Genomic DNA, 20,846 nt, shown 5'->3' with positions numbered 1-20,846 from the left:
GCTTTTCATCCCGTATTGGGGTCAGTTGTTACGGTGCCAATTTGCATCAGTCTGTCTATTGCTGTGGTGTAATCCATAATGGGGATGAGGCTTGCCCATTATATTAAGTGGTCCCAGTACCTGACTATTAACACACAGTTGCAGAGATCCTCATGTGACCTAATCTAGACCATGTATTGTCAGCTGTGCCTTGTAATTCATGACAGTGGGGTTCATAATAGCCACTGCCAGAGTACATCAACCAGAGGAAATTTGTATCCCTTGGCTGGCTCATGGAAGAATCACATTATTGCCTTCCTAGGGCTGTGTTGTTCATCCGGTAGATACCTTTCAGCTCTGATAGGTCTCACCAGAAGGAATTCAAAGACTGCACGTCTTCTGCATTGGCATATCTTAAGAAACAGCCTAAAATTCACCAGAGACAAAACGGAAGTGCTGCTCTTCGGGAACACCACCTTGCTGTGGAACGACTCCTGGTGGTCTACTGAACTAGGACCAGCACCCACACCGACCAACCATGCTTGCAACCTTGGCATCATCCTGGACAGCAAGCTTCCCATGAAAAAATGTATTAATGAAGTCTCATCTGCCTGCTTCATCACTCTTTGCATGCTCATAAGATCTTCAAATGGCTCCCGTCAACACCAGAAAAACTGCCATTCAAGGCTAGTCAGCCGGCAATGTCTTCTACGTAGGAATTCCCACATACCTCCTGAAGAGACTGCAGGCCATACAGAATTCGGCGGCCAGACTCATCCACAACCTCCCCAAATAGACCCACTTGACACCCCCCCGCCCCCCCCCCCCCCCACCACCTCAAGAAGCTCCACTGGCTCCCCATTCAGAAGAGATGCTAATTTAAGTTGCTGATCCACACCTACAAGGCCCTTCACAATCAAGAACCAGCATACATCAAACCATTTGGCTGTAGCAGAAAACATTATCTTGCCTGCATTGCCATTAATTCATATTTTTATACCATCAAAACCGAACAACTGCATTATAATTACATTAGTTTGCTAATCCCTTTTCAGCAAGCATTATAAACAGCACAAAACAATCGAGAATTGAGTAATACGTCTGAAAAAAGAGTACCCAGTACCTGTACACCCTACTTGGAGTTTACATTTTCCTTTTGTTAAAAAGGAATTCTTTTTGGAAGGTATACATTCCAGTTCCTGTGGAAATCTCTGGAGCCTCCTGGCCTAGAAACTTTCCAAAGAGATGTATTCTTTGGTACCTATTTGTCCATACCAGAACACAGTCACAGTGACTCTTTACATCTTTACTGAAGGTGCACTTTGGATTTCTGATGATTCAATCTTAGATTACAGAACAAGCTACAGTGATGGATCAGTATTTTTTTTCCAAAGAATGGCTATAACTGGCTTGGTCAAAATTGAAACATAAGGACTGGAACATATATTTGAAATTATGTGTCTAGGAATCCGTGTGAAGCCAAGGAAAGCAATTTGTAACTAATTGCAGACAAGGAAGGAGATTCAAGAGGGCCTCCTCCGTCCATATGGAGGCCCATTAGGTAGCTATCAGGCAGCGGATGCTCCTGGCCTCCCCTCCTATCTAGCATACTTACCCAGACACACTCATCTTCAATAATTGCATAGCAGACAATTACACAATCCATTGAATATGCAACACTAGTGGTATTTCTACTATCCACTGAATCACAAGGGCACTTACAGATACGAATTGTTCCCACTATTACATCATCTCTTGCACACCACTTTAAAATCAGCCCAACACATATTTTCATCTTCTACCTCATCAACAGACTACCTGGGCACACCAAAAACATTTGCAGCAAATTGGCCGAATTTGATTTACCTGCCACTATAAAAAACAAATACAACACTAACCAGATGGACTTCAAGGTAGCAGCAACATTGCCACCAAAACCAAAAACATAATCCATAGTGCTTATTATATCAATGAATCTCCCTTTCTACACCAACCCAGTGATCATCTTCTTCACTGTGCTCACTCTCTACCGCACTTATTCCCACTCTGTAGATTAAGCAGACCACCATGCCATCCAATTCCATGGGCCACTTTAAGCCTTACACAAGGGTCCTCTCAGAGGAAATTAAGCCACAACCAGCTCATCCAAGGGCTTTCCACTCCACAACAGGCAATCGTTATAGTTCCAGACGCCGCCCACACAGACAATACCAATACTTTGTGTTAGCCCCTTATCCTCGAGTGTGGCACAGACCTTCACACACACCAAACACTAAAAAATCTAATACTCAAACGGTCTTAAGTCTTGACACATTTGCTCTCCCAGACTATTCCATCTTGTTTTCCCCTGAAACTCCCACAACACTTGAAATTATTTTATTGTCTAGCTATTGATGGCAACTTCATTGTTACCCCCAACCATCACTTCATCATAGCAAAGGGCAATGCAGATGCTTTCTGTATATACTGACTACTTCTTTTTTCCCTTTGCTGCTGTTGGCTTTTACTTTATTCTGTATCTCTTTGTTGCCATTAGATTTTCATTAGAGACCTAGTCCCTTATTATTTTTTCCCTTTCCTTTTCAGCCTCGCCTAGGTCTAAATCAATGTACTTATTAGTTCTTGTTACTAATGTGACCAGAGGTACTTGTAGGCATTTCAGAAAATGGCAATTAAAAGTTCTAAAAAAATAATTGTATACAATTAATGTTACTGACTCAGAATACATGACGCAAACTGATTCACTGTAATTGTGTTCAGGTATAAGATAGGGCAAAAACATGGGTGACATCAGTGTGCTCCACTTTGTAATTAGTTATCTCCACATTGGAACAGAGCCATTTAAGAGAGAGGATTTAAGGACGAGTAAGACCTACCTTTGTCAGGCTGACAAGAGAGATAAATGTATGCCTTCATATACAAATGCTTGAAATGAGTCCATCAATATATTTTGTTTATTCTCAACCCTTATTGAAAATGTCCATTTAATGTCACAACTTTGTTTTTAAGAGAGCTTGCAAGTGGGTTAAAGTATGTAATAAATAAGTATTTGATTTTGACTGTAAAAGAATGTCATTCACCAGGTTTGTAGAGCTGGCATGTTGGTACTGAACAGTGAAGGCGTTCTCCATATAAGTTTGTGCATTTGAAAAGTGGTGATTCATTGGAAACTCAACTTGATCATTTTTTGGTGTGCAATTGCCTTCTGTGCTTACAATAATTGAATTCTACTGCGTCCCTTGCTGTTGATCACTTAAACGCTGTTGTATTTATTTTCCAGCTGCTTTCCTGTGGTCTTTTAGAAAAGCTAAAGTTCAGTGTGCTGGAGCTGCAGGAATACCTAGACACATACAACATCAGAAAAGAAGCAACTGTCTCGGTAACCTTATTTCTCTTTCTTTCCACCAACACACTGTTGTCCCTTCGCTTACATCATAAAATGCTGAGGCAAGTGCAGACCAAATGGGTGTTGGCCATGGCAATTTATGGATTGGTGGCATTAATGCAATCCATTATATTGGAAGATTTTCTGTGAGGGCATAAGGGAAGCAGAAATAGTTTTATGGTGGGGAAGATATCAGCTTACGGAATGTTTAGGCATTTCTTAAATACTAACCAATCCTACATAAATAATGTGTTGCCATAGAGATCAACTAGAAGTAGCCACGTGTAGCCAGTGCTGTCTCTGCCTTGCTCTTTGATAATTTTGGCACAGTTCTCAAGGCCCCTGGTCTCATTGGTCAAGAAGGCAGCAGCAGAAGAAACAGAAAATAACCGGGTCTTTAATAAACCTGCTTTCCCTCTGTGAACTCATTGAACTTTCCATAGACCCTCAGCAACTAATAGGAGATAAGAAAGTGAGGTACAAGGGAGCATCCCTGTGATACTGAAGGGTGAGGTATGTACTTTTCACTACCCCAGCATCTAGTTAATAGACATCTATTTCTATTTAGCAACAAGCATTAGTCCAGGAGGGCTCAGGGCATAGAACTTCCCGAATAAATTCATTAACCATGGCTTAGTTGTTAAAAGGCCTCATGTAACACCCCTTGACCCAGGCCTGGCTTTTCAATCAAAATCACTTCGGATGTTGTCTTTTGATGGCTTATAATTGTGGCAGGAATACCCCTAGCTACAAGTCATGACATAGCTCTACTTGGCAGCTCAGCTTGATGACTATATATTAGGTGTCTTAAACACCAGTAACAGAACTGTGGAAAATCTTAAACCATTAAAAAAAAATATGTTAACCGTCAAAGTGGCAGTTAACAGAGCAAGAGGTCAAAATTCAAAACAATATTGTCTTTTAATCACAGTTATGTGGTCAAATACTGTGGTTGACTGTGTATAAACCACTTATGTCTGTGGTTTGTCAATGAACATAAAGACAACTGCCAAAGAAAAAGGGAGTAAGGAGGTGGGATTAAAGAGGCATAAAACGCCAGACTTTGTGTAAATATTCATTTTTACATTGTAATTTCTGCCACATGGTGAGATCTATGTCTAGTAATGCATTTCTTTTTTTTCCTTATGTTTACATTTTTTGTGACCTCTCCCACTATTTGTCTTGTGAAAAACATTAGTTATTGTCTTTATGCCTCTGGCATATGCTCCATATTTAAAGACTTACTCTTGAGCCAATAGATTTGGACTGTTCCATAATTGTACTTTGTATCTTCTTTGTCTTTTCTCACCGTGTCTGAATGCTGTTAATACATGATTGACAAAATACCCAAGCCCACTAAGTGCTCCAACAGTATACAGACTAGTACATGATCCTCCATGTGCTGTAAAGGTTGAATATTTTTTTATTTTTCTCCAAAACAGTGGCTCACAAGCTGCAAGTCTACTTTTGCTGGTGGTTCAAGAGACGGTGTTATTACATGTCAACCTGGAGACTCTGAAGAAAAGGTGAGAACTTTGGGATAAAAGCTGCATTAGCTCCATTACCTCAACAGAGACTGGTTTAATATATATATATATTACCTAGTGGCGGTCGCTACTAGGTAGTTATAGTTAGGACCAAGTTCCCAAAGAACAAGCATTTTTTGACTTGCCGATATCTTTGGCACTGTTTGACTAATCTTCACAAAGCTTTCTAAAATAAACAAGCTTGGGCTCCTGCACTTGTTTTCTATAGAGCTGCAGGGGTGGGTCAGGTGCCAGGGGCATTGATTTATATGCCCCCTCCGGCAGCCTAGGGCTTTGCTCAAGATTAATGTGAGGGGTGCTGTGCCCCCCACAGCCCCAGGGACTACCACCTCCCCAGGGCACTAAGGAAATATGATGCAGGGCCGCGCGGCCCCCGCAACCCTGGGAATCACCACCTCCCCCGGGCACTGAACTAATGTTGCGCAGGGGGGCCCTCGCCGTGCACTGCTAATTACCCCACAAATTACAGCACTCATGACATCTTTGATATAATCACTGATAATATCAATGTAATATTTGCAATTAAAAAAAAATACAAAAAAATTGTGCATGGCAGGGGCGTGAGTTATAGTTACTGGAGATAACTCTAACTATAACTGGTGAGTTTCTATGGTTTTGTGCGTTTAAAATGTGAGCCTAACTATACGTCTGTGTAACCTTTGTTTTTTTCAGTGAATATATATATATATATAAATAGATAGGTCAATAGATATAATTTTTTTTAAACTGCTTCCTTGGTACACGCATAGGAAATGTATTGGTTGCATTTTAAAAAAAACATAGTACATAATTTAAATCTAAAGAATGTAAAAAGATAGAAATGAATCATCAGTCCTTCCATATGTCCCTTGCATGCAACACATTTAACAGGAAATATATTTTATCATTCCAGTTTATAGTCTGTGTTGCAATGTTGTGTTAGCCTGAATTGGTTGACAGGAATTAGTCATACCATGAGAAAAGGACAGGATACATCTGGGCAATTTTACATGGATTATGGCTTTATTGTCCTCTTTGACTTTCTTTTCGTTTCAGTTGTATCTGCCACTACTTTTATGTTGCAATTTAATTTTTCACCTTTTACCTGAGGTCATCTGCATATAGTTGTCATAAAATAGATAACTCTGAAAGCCATTATCCTGGTATTTATTGCTTTAGTTTTTATATGTTGGCAGTGTTGAGGTCTGTGGTATTAAGAAATGATGTTTATGAGGTACTCTAATCAAAAACACTGTTTAAAAAAATGACTTGAATGCATCGCTTAAGGAATAAATCATCATAACTGTGCATGAAACAAAGAATACATTTAATATAGTGTAACAGATTAGGCCTTTGGTACCAAGCTCTGTGCTTCCAGAGCGAAATCTTAGAAAAGCCAAGCCCTGTTTTCCTCTACATGATCAACCCACATTTCAGAGTGCTCATAAGTAGAATTATCACAGGCAAAAGTACTAAGTTTGTCAGTGATCCTCCTCACAATATCACCTTGTTATGTTGCAGGTAGTAGTCCCATTCAAGCCTAGCCCGTTGACACTACCACTGTGAGACAATCTGTTCTAAAGCGAAGATGCTGTGCAAAATGTATTTTAATACCATAGATTATATATTGGAGTTACTGTTCCCAAAGGTATTATTTTATGTGGTGTTTCAACCAGAGATTTGGACATTGTATTAGTGGCCAAAGTCTTCATTTGACACACAGGCAGTGATCAGCACAGAAATACAGATTCACACAGTTTATTCCCAAAATCTCATATTGTGAAGTATTTGTGTCCCCTAGAGTTACTTGTGCCTCAGGTATATGCAGCTCTAAGAGTTTGGGGGAATATGAAAGTTTGGGCTCAATGACCTAGGTGATAACGGCCAGTAAGATTTGCAGAGAGAGTACTTTTGAAAAGTTCTCCAACTGATAAGAGAAGCATTCAGAGACAAACACCTACATACCATGGACTTCCTATTGAATCACCTTAGATTGTTCTAGATAAAAAAGACCTAGTACTAGTGCAGTGCAATTTAGTAGTGAAGATTTAAGTAATTGGTGCTTGCATGTGTGCTCGCTCAGCTTCTGTCTGACCCCGGGTCATTGCCACATTTGATTCCTCTAGTTACATGGTTTTAGTAGAGCTGGGAGCCTTTGAAACTGCCCCTGGTGCAACAAATGGGTGACACCCTGGGTTATGCCCTGGACCAGCCCCACTGGAAGTGGATCTTAAACCTCTTTCTCTACCACTGTACACTTCTGATTTCACATTTTTGCCAATCATCGATTGTGAGCTTCTCATAAACCAGTTAAATTGTCAACAGGAGGAGAATGGCTAGCAATCAGTCTTAATATAATCCTGGATCACCTTTTATTTGTCAGCACAGTATACTCTAGGATATTGTTTGTCTCCAATTGATTGTGCTAGATGGAGGGGTTAGTTGAGTGTGATAAAATGTTCACTGTGGGAGTTGCAGAGGATTGACTAGACAGAGAAATTTGCAATTTTGCACCACTGAGAATTACGACCTACCTGTCGCTTTCATACTACTTTATTTCAAGTTTCATTTTTGCCATTTTGTGTCATACATGGGCCTAGTTTCAGAGTTCTCTTTTTTGTCGAGTAAGCGTGGCTTACTCCAAATCTAGGTGGGACACCTTCTCCTGGAAAAATAAAGCTTTGTGATCCGGGTTTGCAATATATCAAAAGACTTAAGGGCAGTGGCTACAGAATTTTAGATACAAAGTAGTAGTGCCTTATTAATTATGCCCCATTTTCCAGTGCCTTAGAATATCTGCCTAGGTTCACAACATGGACCAGCAGCTTTGATGCGGCTAGTCTTCTCTTTTGAGTAGTTGAGCTGTCAAGCCACCTCATTAATTATTAATATCATAATTATTATTACTTTATCACTGTGTTTTTATGTTAGAGAAACCATATAAACTTTTCAAAGAAAGGTACTGAGTTAAAGTGCATTGTGAAACTAAGAAATGGTTGGCACTGCATATGTATTTAGAAGATAATGGTGCCGTGTTCCCAAGAACTCAGTGTTTTTCAGTTGATGATATTTTATATCTTCATTCTAAATGTACATTAATTTTCATGTGAGCAAGTCCATATTAATCAAATGTGTGTGTGCATGTGACTTTAGAAACCTTAACTGTCGCAGCTCCTTACATGGTAGGTGACTTTGTAAGGCATTATTTGTTAACCAAACTGGTTTCATTGATTTCTGTTCATGCAAAAGTCAGGATGCGTTTGATGCAATGAGACTGATGCCACGCACTATGTCAAATTCCGCCAGGACTGTACGTATGACACACAGATGGGTAATTCTAGTAAATCAGCTGTGAAGTACTCCTTGCTAACTAGTATCCTCGCCTGTGACCCAGCACTCCTCGCTCTGCCTCACACTCCGTTAACCCCACTGCACTCAACGCCATTACCTACTCTGCTTTCATTGGCTTGAGGAAAGCAGCAGAACTTCCACAGCTTAGTGTCTGGGTCCACGTTCCTTACAGTAGTATCGTAGATCATCTGCCATGATCTCTGTAATTGTTTTTGGATAAAGTAAACGGTACAGATGGATAACATAGATGGATAACATTTTAGTGTTTTAATTTTTTTTCTTGATGTAACCAAAACAACCCCCAGGGAACCTTTTTGAATTACTAAGAACGTTTGCGTCTTCTTTGATAATTTAGTATATCCTCCCATGTATGAAATTCGAAGAAAGCAAGTTGAAAAAACATAGCCCACTCAAGTAAAAAAAATTAAAAAAAACATGAATAAACACAAATATAAATAACAAATGAACATGGCAGATGAGTCTACTTTTATTTGCCCCTGGCAGAAGTCCAGCCCAGCTTGCTGTTCAGATGAGAGCCACCACACTTACTCCCTTTGCACCCACTGCAGAACCACATATGCTCTGTGCTCTTGAGGAACTCCCTCTGACTGTTGGAAGGATATATATATGTCTTGTAGGAACGAGGCATGCTGCTTTTCTGTAATCAAGGCACGATGACAATTCTGAGTTATATTGATAATACATCTGCAAGTCTGAAACTGTTAGAACATCGAAGCTATGGAGATGAGACAAATGCAAGAGAAGAGCCAGAGTATACGCACCTGCTAAGGAGACTTTGCCTCTCCAGGAGTTGATGTCAGCATATCACTGTATAATGAGATATTTGTTTAGAAAATATATCAAACAAACGCATTCAATGGTTTCCTCCAGAAGAACTATAAAATGACACCTTACGCACTAGTGTTGCTACATGACCTTTAGCAGAAGCTCAAATTGGCTATCCTGTGATGCTTAACCCACCTGTTTTCAGGGAGTGATGCATCTGGTTTGGATTACAGAGCAACATATGCTTACATCCCCTTATGCTAAATAGCTTGTTTTGGGGGAAGAATGTGATCTGCATGACGAGGAACTGGCACCTGAAGAGCAGCTGAGAAGTATATTGACAAGAATCTGTATCCTGAACTGCTTACTAGGGTCAGGCATAATATGAATTTTCCTCTTCTATAAACTTTGGTACTTCATCAGGGACTGTTCTCAGCATTTCCTTGATGTAATTGTAATGGTATGGAAAACTCTGTAATAAACGTACCCATTATTGGACATGGATATCACCCTGCCAGGTTCAGTATTATTTGACTCTATTGTGGTAAGTTAGTATTATGTTGATGGTGAGGATGCTCTCAGTAAAGTTGCAAAAAATGAAAAGGCCTCCCTAAAGAAAATATACTTGGGTTTCCATTTGACTCCCATGGCAATAAATCTACTCGACATATACAGCAGTGGCTTTAATTTCCAAATTTAGAAAGCTCTCCTAGGGTGTAGAAAATGGAAATGAATGCTCAAACGCCATGTGGAGTTCCTTTCCGATTGCTTCATTCGATATCATATGGGTATATACTTTACAGGTATAGACATAAATTCATTTAAAAGATTGGCATTCCAGTATCTCTCAGAAATCCCATGCTTTTTATTTGTCATAGGATGACCGAATACAGAATCTCTTTAATGATCAGAAATACTCGTTCTGTGAAAAGCATTAGTCTCATCACCCTCACTAGCTGTAAATTCTTCCATCAACCTCTCAGGAGGCTTCATCTCCAGCAAGTTAAAACTCAACATCAGAACAGTTTTAGTTCCAGGTAGGAGATGAGGACATGAGGACATGGCCTCCTATTTTCTGACAGTGGTAGGTGTGGCCAAAACCGGTACACTGGAGTCAGGTTCAATAGTTTGTAAAGCCTTGGGAGGAAACCACTTCAAACACCTGGATGGTTAGTGTGATCAAGAAGGGCTACCATTTCGGATTTACTTTCCCTGTGCCTCAAATTCAGAAATTCTTCAAACTTCCCAGTAAACTGTCAGGGCAAGAGAATAGTTCTCTCTCAAGGTATCAAAGTTCTTTTGGACAAGAGAGGCCCTGTCAATTCCATAAGACGAGCAAGTGAGTGGACTTTACGCCATAATTTTCATGGTCCCCAAGATTATTAAATGAAATGTACAAGTTTAATAGGGCAGATTAAGGTTATTGCTTGGGTGTGGTTCATTCTAATCAAGATGAGGAGTTTGCAGGGGATTATTTGACTAACAATATCAAGAAATGTCATGGTCATGCCACAACACTTGATGACTACTATTGCATATGGTGTACTGGTTGTGGATCAACATCAGAGGTTCCTTCACTTCCTTATACAGAAGCTGCATCATCATTCAGAGCACTGCTGTTTTGCCTCATCTTTCGCACAAATTGTCACCAAACCGTTGGCCCTGGTGTTGGCTCTCCTTCACTTGCAGGGTTGCCTTCTGCTCCACTACCTAAGTGATTGGTTGCCTTGTCCCTCAGAGGAAAAGGTGGAAGGCCTGGTGGCAGTTTCTCATCCTTGGAATATCCCTTGTTGCTGATCAATGATAAGACATTCTATTTGATTCCCACATAGAATATGATGTTTACTATACCTTGCTCCAGAATAGATCTGGAAAAAGAGTATTCCTAGCTTCTAGGGCGAAGTAACTGCAGCCAGTGCACTCAAATTCCGAGGCAAAAGCAGTCCAGGATGAGACTCTGGCTAAAATACATATGGCCTTGTGTATGTTCCTGCCCTCTAGGCTCGACTGCATTATCAGACTCTCCTCTCCATCTAGACAGCCCCTGGACCAATGCGTCTGAGAACATTTGGCCGTAATTCCTTGACTGCTGAAGTGTCTCCAGCCCCAGTGTTTTTAGGTCCCCGTTTGATACCCAGGGCTATCCTCTCCCCACAGGAACCTCACTTATGGTGATCCTGTATGTCTATTCATTCAAGTGGGTGCAACTCTGGAAGCGGTGACCACTCATGGCCCAGAGCAGAGGGACTGACATTACTGTTAATAATAATAACAGGCAGATGGAATTTGCTCCCAGTGCTTGGTGTCCGTGGTTCTCCAGTAGGACGTCTGGATCGAATACCATCTTTTTTTTTTTTGCCTGTCATTCATTTACAGTGTTCAAGCATACCAGCTAAGCATGATCTTGAAGAACTTCCATAATCTTTCCTTATGCTGCCACCTCCTACATGGTGTCTGTTGGTGGTCCAGGTCAATATTCCTGGGCCAGTTTGCTTCATGGGATTTTACTCAAATTTCCCTAAGCCAGGTTGATGCTTGCTGGTCAGATGGCCTCAGAATCTCTTGTGGCCTTTTGACCTTTCTCTTTTTTGCGAAAGTTACAATGAGAAATGGGGTTGTTGGTTCACTGGGGTGTGAACCTTGGTCAAGCATCAACCACAATCTTTGTCAGGGTAAGTTACCAGCAAACCCCAAATGAACCTGTGCTCAACCCCATCATAGCTTTGCACAGAGCAGTCAGGCTTAATTTAGAGGCAGCGTGTAAAGCATTTGTGCAACACTTCAAACAGTAAAACAGTGCAAAGATCACACAAAAAGTAACCCACACCAAATTAGAAAAACAGGGTAATATGTAATAAATAGAACAAGGCCAAAATGACAAACATCCAGTAAGTAGAACTGGATTTATGAATAAAGTGTAAATTAGCGCAACAAAGCACCAACTGCAACTATTTGGTCTCACAAGACCAAGTCAAATTCAAAAGTTCTAGCTAACCCAGATGCAGTGCGGGTCAGATACAGTTCAAGGTTGGTCCCACTGAAGGTTTACCGTCTCAAGTTCGTACCAAGAGACCCAGCCATGTTGCAGAGGGCAGTGAGGAGCAGGGAGAGCGTTGCAGGAGGCTGTCAGTTAATTGCGAGGAGTCTGCCAGTGTCACTGGCAGGTGTTGCAAGAGCTTCACAGTGTCAGTCTCCGTGAGCGGTCAGTGCTGTAGTGCGAAGACTCAGGCTGAAGGAGCATTGCACTGATTTAGGGTGCGAGCAATGATGTCTCAGTATGAATGGGCCTGTTCACTGTTGAGAAGATCCCAAAAGCTTGATTTTACCACCCATGTGCCACACCAAGGGCCCAGGACCTGAGAAGCACCACTTAGGGGTCAGGAACTCGCTGCAACTGGGTTCAGAGGCTGGTATAGGGTGTTGGTGAGCTTTTTATGTCCCTGAGGCTCAGATCAGGAGGCTAGCACTCTGGGCTCCTGGGTTCAAGATGAAGTTGCAGGTCCAGCTCTTCTTCCCAGGTAAGAGGGTAGCTGGTCAGCACAGCAGGGCAGCAGTTCCTTTAGAGCAGCAGTCTAGAAGAGTGTCAGTCCTCAGCACAGCAATATTTCTTCTTGGCAAAGTGTCCACAAGTGTACTGAAGAGGTGGTGTCTGAGGTCCATTGTTAATACACAGTTGTGCCTTTTAAGTCCAGTTACACCTAGGCTCCCCATTGTGTGTGGCTGTCTAGGAAAAAAAGCACAAAGACCAGCTATGAACTTCACCCAGTCATGTGACCCAGAGTCAGGCTGCAGGCACCAAATGACTAAGGCAAGAAAATGCCACCCTTCTTAAAGTGTCATTTTCAAAATTGCAATTTAAAATCTGACTTCACCGTAAGTTAGGATTTTAAAATGTGATTCTAGAGACACCAGACATGAACTGGTTACCTATTCCCATTTGGAAATTGCACTTTTAAAATGTAACAAGAAAACAAATTCAGCAACAATGAGGAGCTAAGGCAAAATGTTTGGGGATAACCCTGCAGAAAGGGGCCAAGTCCAGCAGCTACTCGCTAGGAGGCAGATGTGGTCATGATAGGACAGGTCAGTTTGTGACCCTGTAAGGAATGTTTTCCTCTGCTGCAGGCTATGTGAATCCTATCTGCTTGCTCCCCTTTCCCCTTCACTTACAGGACAGTCTATTAGAAGGGAGAGTGCATCTCTTAGTAGGGTGGTTGAGAGGGTGGGCTACAGAATAAGCTATGCCTTGAAGTATTATTCTAGGTACCAGGACGCTTTTCTACAAGGTGTGCAGAGTGGTCATTGCCTCCTTTAGAGTGTGGTTTAGTTTGATTGAATCTGTGTGTTTCTTCTAAGTGGACAGCGATTAAGGAGTTTAGTGACCTCTGTGGTGTTTTGGAGGCTAGTGTGAGGCTTTGGGTGGAGGTTAATGGAATGAGATTGGGTTGAGGTTGGCAGTTCGATTTTTTTTTCTTTCTTCATAATGCCTCGGTATTCACATTACAGGTACAGTGGTCCTCAACAGATGTTTCATCTCTGATGTTTCTCCGAGGTTCGACAGGGGCCCATGATGTCCCATGAGTAATGATTATCAAGGAAGAGTAGGACTAAAAGTTAGGTGTGTGATGTACTATTCCCATTTGCCAACCCAAGATGCGCAATTTGCACACTTAGTGGTTGGCGAATGGGAAGGCAGTTTGCAATACAACCTATGTAACAGTAGGTTGCATCCCAAAGAGATACCAATTCAAGATGATGATCCACACCTATAAAACTCCTCACAATCAACGACCAGCATACCTCAACCACCGCCTGAAATTCCATGTGGCACCCTCCCCCACCCCTGCACACTGCATCCCTCTCCCTGCATCCACCGGAGAACAGCAGAGGACGTCCTTGAAACATCATCGCACCTCACCTGCGAACCTCCTTCTCCTTTCTGGGATTCAGGAAAGGTATCAAGACCTGGCTGTTTGACTAAGCTAGGCAGCCTCACTATCAGTGCCGGAATACCCTCACGGGAGACAAGCCACACTTTACAAATCCTGATTGATTGAAATTGTTCCTTCGCAGGAGGTCACAAAAGAACCTGCCTAATTAATATTAATCAGGCAGGGCGTGGTTCATGACCCTCTGTTTTTGGCTGAAAACTTGGATAGAGCCCTGTAAGAGTCAGCAGTTTTTGCCCCTGCATTTACATTTGCAAACAAACTATTTTATTTTTTAAAGCTGTCCTTACCCATTAAAGAGACCGATGCTGCTTTAAAAAATAGTTTCATGTGTGGATAGATATCAAGGAAAGCAAAAAATATTTAAAAAGCATTTTGCGTTGTCATACCTCGGAATTCTATGAATCGCAGGCACTTCAACCCCAAAATAACTTTGTACCTCAGGCCCTAAATTATTAATTGCGAAGGAAGGATTTTGTGATTACTATTTTCTGCATTTTCTTAAAGAGATGTTTACTTCTAGATAGTATAAGCTTCATTAGACTAGAGCTGGCAAGTTCTGTCTTCGGACTGATACTTCACCTCAGTGTAGAATGATCACGAGGAAGACGGACAAGGTCGTAGTCGATATAGTGGCACTGTTTATGCCTAGGGGTTTATTGCACCCATAATTAAAGATTATATGGAAATATATGTCTCATTTGTCACCCTGTCACCTTTTCTTCTACTCTACATTACGTAAAATAGAGCAGGTAATAAATACATTGATATTGTGCTCCCCCCAATTTGAAATTAAATTCCTCTACAAGAGTAATACATCAAGAGCCCTGGGTCTGAAGATCCTCAGACAGCCTAATGTTTAGGTTTATCAGATGCTTCCATGTTACTGTGGTTAAAATGCCTAATCATGGGCTTTGTTTTAGAACCAATGTCACCTGGAATGGCTTACGTGAACCAGCACTACAGCCCCCAGAATGCACTGGTTTGTTCCTTGGAAGCCCAAGGTCCTGGTGTTCTTTATCATTCTTTGAGTCATTGGTCAAGCGTCACAGTGTGGCATAAGGAACTGCTAATGTAACTTGCAGTTAGCCATGCCACCTGTCCCTCATGCACAGCATATACGTTTCCCATGATCAGTAGACGGATCATTCTGTGGTGTTTCTTGCACAGTCACTTCAAGGAACATCCAGGTGGCTTTCCTGCACTCATTGATACCTTGAGAATTATCAGTGCTTTGAAGGAGATGTCCAGCAAACTCGATGTGACTGCAAGGTGAGGGATTTACCTAACAGTGCTTTAAGCAAAGGGTTCAGTTTTTTGACTGTGCTATTCACCTCAGTGCTCTCTCACAAAAAGGTTTAAAGGATACAGCCATTGGCATGCCACGAGCTGCAAAAGGAACCTCTATTAACTGTTTTAATTTCGGAAGATTATACAGGGACGTGCAACATATAAAGACGGTTTCGCCCCCAACGAGCAAGAAAACACTTGTGAGGAAAGCTTCCATTGCAATTTTGATGTAATCGAAGCAGTCTTCACGGGGAAGCTTGCAATATCACTTTAAAAAGTCAGTTGAGATCATGATATTTCCTCTTCAAAAGAAAAACACAATTCCTCGTCAGATCTTTTTGCTTCCTTGTGCTGCTTTTCCCCTCCCTTTCCTCTGTTCATATTTCCCTCCTCATAAGGTTGTTTTCACTTGGCAGTTTCCCTTTGTATGATTTAGGATACAGTATGTAAAAATGAAATGATGAGCAGCAATTCTAACAAGAATGTAAGCTTATAACTTACATGTTGTGTGCCATTTTCAGTGTTTTGGGGTTGAAACAATTGTTTGGCTGCCAATGGTAATTGATGTATGTTGTTGTTAATTCAAACCTTAACAGATACAGCTACATTATTTATCACGTTTGTTGACTGTCAAATATGATGCACATGTTTCTTTGTAGCAGCATAACCAGCGTTAACAAAGTGTATGCTACTTTCCAAAATCTTAAAGGCTGCCACATTGTCCTAGTAGTCGAACTACCCGACACTCAATATGCCAACACAACACACCCTGTTCTCAGATTGTTAAGCTTTCCTCCCACTTATGACAGGTTGTCTTTGTTACTTTAACAGTGCTGTGCATGTCTTGAATGAGCCAATACCTTCAAACGCTGCAGGCTGAATGAGAGCTGCTAATGCCGCTTGTAATAATTTCTGTGGACACAAGGTCTCTGCTTTCTGTTGCATGCATTTCACTGATGCTGTGTACTTTCTCTCCTCTCCCGTCCTCCTGTGCCATGCTTGCTGTATAGCAAATGGAATCTCTTGCAGTAAGTTACTCTTCTTAACTTTTTTCCTTTACCGACCTGGAATGCACTTGAACTGCACTACTTATCACTGTTCTTCTTTCTAATGTTTGATCTTCCCTTTTTGCTGCTGTTGCTTTAATTCTGGGCGATATCACAGAACTTAGCACTGTCTCAGTTTCTGTGAAATGCGACAAACTGCCTTGATCACGCAGTCTATCATTTTATACAGTTTGAAAAAGGTTAAGCAATGTGAACTTTTTTACATGCTTTGTGGTAACTTTGTCATGCCTGTTCAAATTTAAGTGACCATCTCAGACTCATGCAATTAAAATGTTAAATGAGACACTTCAATATGTTGTTCAGAATATATTGTGCATTCCTTCTGCCCGCCTCCACTGATGAAGTCACTTACAACGTACAACTGTCAAGTGACCCCCATTTCCAGGGTTCATCCTTTATTTTAGCTTCATTCCACAAAAAGGGACACTCCTACAATTGTGAGCCTCAGAAACACATTTCAGTCACTTCCAGATAAACATTGTTTTTCTCTTTCACCCTATCAGGTGTGAAATTGTCTCAGTTTCCGGGACGCCAGGGGAATCCTGGAAGCCACCTTAGATATTACTATCCCAGGGTAGCTCTTATCAAGATCCATGTTAGGTAGAACTTTGCCTGGGCAACTTTTCAATGGAATATGGAAGGGCCCCTGTAGGACATATTCTATAGAGACCACACCCCTTCCCACCAATGTGAACACTTGTCCTGTCAGCCCTACATAAACATCCTTCCCATGATCAGTCCAGCAGTCTATCTTCTAGCAAGAAGATCTGTGTAAAAGACCTTTCAAATAAAGTGACACAAGCCATTCCCTAAAGAGCTTTATACCAACACTCAAAGTCAAAATGAAACTTAACATAATTGGCAGTTAGTCGCCAAAATGCACACTTCAATTGTAATTTGTGGCGATTTTAATGCTGGTGCTGTTTTTACTCTCCTAAAATTGCCGACAACAGTCCAGATTATTGAGGGTTTGTGCAAAATCCAGGATCCTAGCAACATTTCAGTAATCAGGTGTATCCGTTGATGTGAGCCTGGTTTCCCACTGCTTTTTTGACAATTTCCCCAAGGTATACATCGGTTAGAATAAAGGGTTTTCACCATTAATTTCAGTTTTTGCACTTGAATTAGGAGTGCTCCAAGAAGGTCATTATGAATGTCGGTTCCATCTCAACTGGTTGTCATACGGCTTGAACAGTTCTAAAACTTTACAAATGTCTGCCTGTAGAAATCAAAACACATAAATGTGTAGTCCATTGGACTAATTTATGGACTCTGATGGTAACAAGTATCCACGATTGAATTCCTGGTGGGTGCCACAATAATATTATTTTGCCTAAATTGGTTGGCCGGGATATAAGGGTCAACTTTGAATAAATGAGCAAGCTGGTTCAAACCCTGTGGCATAATTTACCCTTAGAACGTGGCTGGGGGTATGGGGCCCAAACTTGGGTGCTGCTATATAAGCACATTTCCCCTTCCTTGCATGAATAATGTATTTGTCCTGTCCGAGTGTGCAGCTAAGAAACGGCAGCTATAATTTCAAGTAACCATTTCTCACACACATTTCTTGGTTAAGGCATTACTTTAACCATTAGGGTATCACATTAGATTATATTTGTCAATCTTAGTACATTGGAGGAACGAAGTGGCATCCATTGAGGTGCTATTTATAACATTTGGAACAACATGTGAGTTATGGTAAGACGATGCCTAGCATCCTCCCACCATCATGCCCCTTCTTTGGCTAGAATATATTTCTCCATGTACAGTGTCTTGAAGTTGGTAGAAGGTTCACAGAACATGTCTGAATTCTACCTGTAGAGTTTCCTCTGATTCCCGACCCCAGCCCTATTTGGCAGCCCTGCTTTTAGACTTCTATAATGCAGTAGAAGAATGGTCAATGAAGGACTGCAGTAAGGGGCCAAGGCAAAGAGCTATTTTGGTTGTCTTTGGTGGTTTCTCTCAGCATGCCCTTCCCCACTGTTGAAGATAAGTCACTTGATATCCCTTGGTGGAAAACTGAGCTGAAATATCCCTACGACATCCCACTGTAACCACTGTTACTTAGACTTGACACTAGGTGATACCCTTGGAGCTGAGAATGTCTTTCCGTGATCACAGTTGCTTAGAATGCTCTGCTGGTTTCCTGTCCAGTCCATAAAGCTATGGGCTCTGGGCAGGGTGTTCCCCTCTGTTTATGGTTTCGATGTTCCCATTTATCTCGCTGACAGTGATCAGGTCATGTAGGATGTTCTATATATGCCAGTACATGAAGCAACTAGCAGAAGAAATGTGCCATGTCTGTAAACAGCTGGCAAATGCAAATATTTTCTCCAAACCGAGCACGTTTCTGCTTGAACAACCAACATAGACTTCCATGAAAACTACATGCGTTTTTTCAAAATGCCATAATTTAGAAGACAATGCTACAAGTTTCAAGGTATCATTATAAGGGTTTTCATTGGGACCATAAAAATAGAGAGAGTGAGTGTGCAGCATCACCTTCACAGGATTGTTTTTTTTTTTTTTCTTCTTTCTTCCTCTCCACAGTCATACAATATATGAGTAACAGGGGTGTTTTTAATGCGCATTCTTGTCCAACCACATTTGATTTTGTTCTGGTGTTTTTTCATCTTTATTTCAGCAACTGGAACTGTGCCAGAGGTTGTACAAGCTCCACTTCCAACTGCTGCTGCTTTTTCAGTCTTACTGTAAGCTCATTGGACAGGTGCATGAAGTGAGCACCATGCCAGAGGTAGGTGTCGCTTAAACCCATTCATTCTATAAGCAGGGTTGTTTGATATCCCTTTATCACAGGCTTTTATTTTGAGAGGATTATTGTGGTCACAATCCGAGGGTGGGCGTACCTGAAATTAAGGCATGACCCTCTCGGGTTCTTTTACACTTGGAACAGTCCTGATGACATCAGGACACATATAAATAAAGGAACTGCACATATCCCAGGTATTGAGTGCAGAACATGATAACCATGTGAGTGTCCTATTGTAGGGAGCTCCCTATAGCAACACTACCATGCTCAGACTTTGGCGCTTACCAAATAGTGAACGGATGAGCGGAGTCTTGTAAAGCACACAGCTGCTCCTGGGAGTTTCCAGGCTCTGCAGAACAGCGGTACGGCCGAAGGTCTCCATGAACCCGGCCATTTGTTTCCCAGCAGATATACAGATGGCCATTTTGTCCTGAAAACGTACATGAAACGGACCCTTTGCTTTGGAAAGTGTACATGAATCAAACTCCTTGTTCCAGAAGGCCTTTTTTTGGACCCCTTTCTTTTTGAAGTATTATATAAATCCAGCCATTTGTATCTGAAGGTGTATATGAATCGGCACAATTGAGTCCGAACATGTTAACAAAATATCCCCTAATTTCTCATGGTGTAGAAAAATAAGGCCTTTCATTTGAAAATTGTATGTGAATTAGGCCCCTTGTTTCTAAATTGCGCATTAATCAGGCCTTTTCGTTTGAAAGGTGTGCATGAACTGGGCCTTTGTTTCTGAAGGTGTAGCTCCCTCAAGAATTTGTCGCAAAGGTTGCATTTTAATTGAGAGTTACGTTTCTGAAGGTGTACAGAGCAGGCACGGCTCCTCTGTTTGTTTATTATCCTTTCCTTGTGAAAGAGACGGGGCACTGGGGGGTGACGAGCAGATGGGAACGCACTGTGCAGTCCCCTCAGAGCGCATGTGTGAACACAGTTGCCGGGCTGGAGAGGGCCTGCACAGGCTCCCAGTCTGCCTGGGAGAGCCCTGGCTGGGCGCCCCCAGCCAATCCTGACGCTGCTCTGAGCAGTGTCAAGATTGGCCGCAGGGCAGGCCGGGAGCCTGTGCCTGCAGCAGCGACAGGAGAGGAGCGGTGCGGGAGCAGAGCAGGTAAGTGATTTTTTTAAAGAACTTTTTATTAATTTTCTCCTGTGCGCACCCCCTTCCACCTCCCCGCGCCTCTACAAAGCCCCACGAGCCGCTCCTAGTACAGTCTCATACATGTTGTTGTTTTAAATCCATCAACTTATTTCTAAAGGTGGATACGAATTGGGATATTAGTTTCCAAAGGTGCGAATTAATCAAGATGTTAGTTTTCAAATATGTGTACTACAGTTTTAGCCCACGTTCACTTATGTATACGCAGGCACTGATATTAAGCAACGTAATTTAGCGCTGCACCTGCAGACCTTTAAAATGGCAATTAAATAGACACTATCTCGTATGTCCTGTTGCACGAGTGCCCACTCAAATCTGAATACCTCTGGGCCTTCATTTTTGAAAGTGTACTTTAATAAGGGACTTTGCATTTGAATACAAGTAAGGCCCTATTTATAGTTTGGTCTATTTGAATCAGTTACCAAAGTTGCACATGACGTACGCCCTGTGTGGTCCAATACATTATGCATATAATTTTGATTTGTTAAAATCAATAAAATCTTTTCAAATAAAAAAAGATGTACCCACAATAGGTCATAGTTTCTGAAGGTGTGCACGAATAAGTCCATTGTTTCAGA

General features: G+C 41.6%; 1 protein-coding gene across 6 annotated transcripts in view; it reads left to right on the top strand.

Annotated features, from left to right (window-relative positions):
- The window catches only part of FRY (FRY microtubule binding protein), a 598,740-nt gene that overhangs the window by 541,447 nt on the left and 36,447 nt on the right, over positions 1-20,846 (top strand). For 4 of the 6 annotated variants that reach the window (XM_069205570.1, XM_069205566.1, XM_069205568.1 and 1 more), the window contains 4 exons: positions 3,260-3,358; positions 4,807-4,890; positions 16,277-16,294; positions 18,978-19,088. In XM_069205570.1, the coding sequence (XP_069061671.1) occupies positions 3,260-3,358; positions 4,807-4,890; positions 16,277-16,294; positions 18,978-19,088 (312 nt within the window). The remainder of the gene's footprint in view (positions 1-3,259; positions 3,359-4,806; positions 4,891-16,276; positions 16,295-18,977; positions 19,089-20,846) is intronic. The other 2 variants (XM_069205567.1, XM_069205571.1) reach the window with 1 other exon arrangement.

Source organism: Pleurodeles waltl, chromosome 8 (assembly GCF_031143425.1).
Source record: "Pleurodeles waltl isolate 20211129_DDA chromosome 8, aPleWal1.hap1.20221129, whole genome shotgun sequence".
Lineage (NCBI taxonomy): Eukaryota > Metazoa > Chordata > Amphibia > Caudata > Salamandridae > Pleurodeles > Pleurodeles waltl.
The sequence above is the reverse complement of the archived record's forward strand: the minus strand, read 5'-3'. Positions and strand labels throughout refer to the sequence as shown.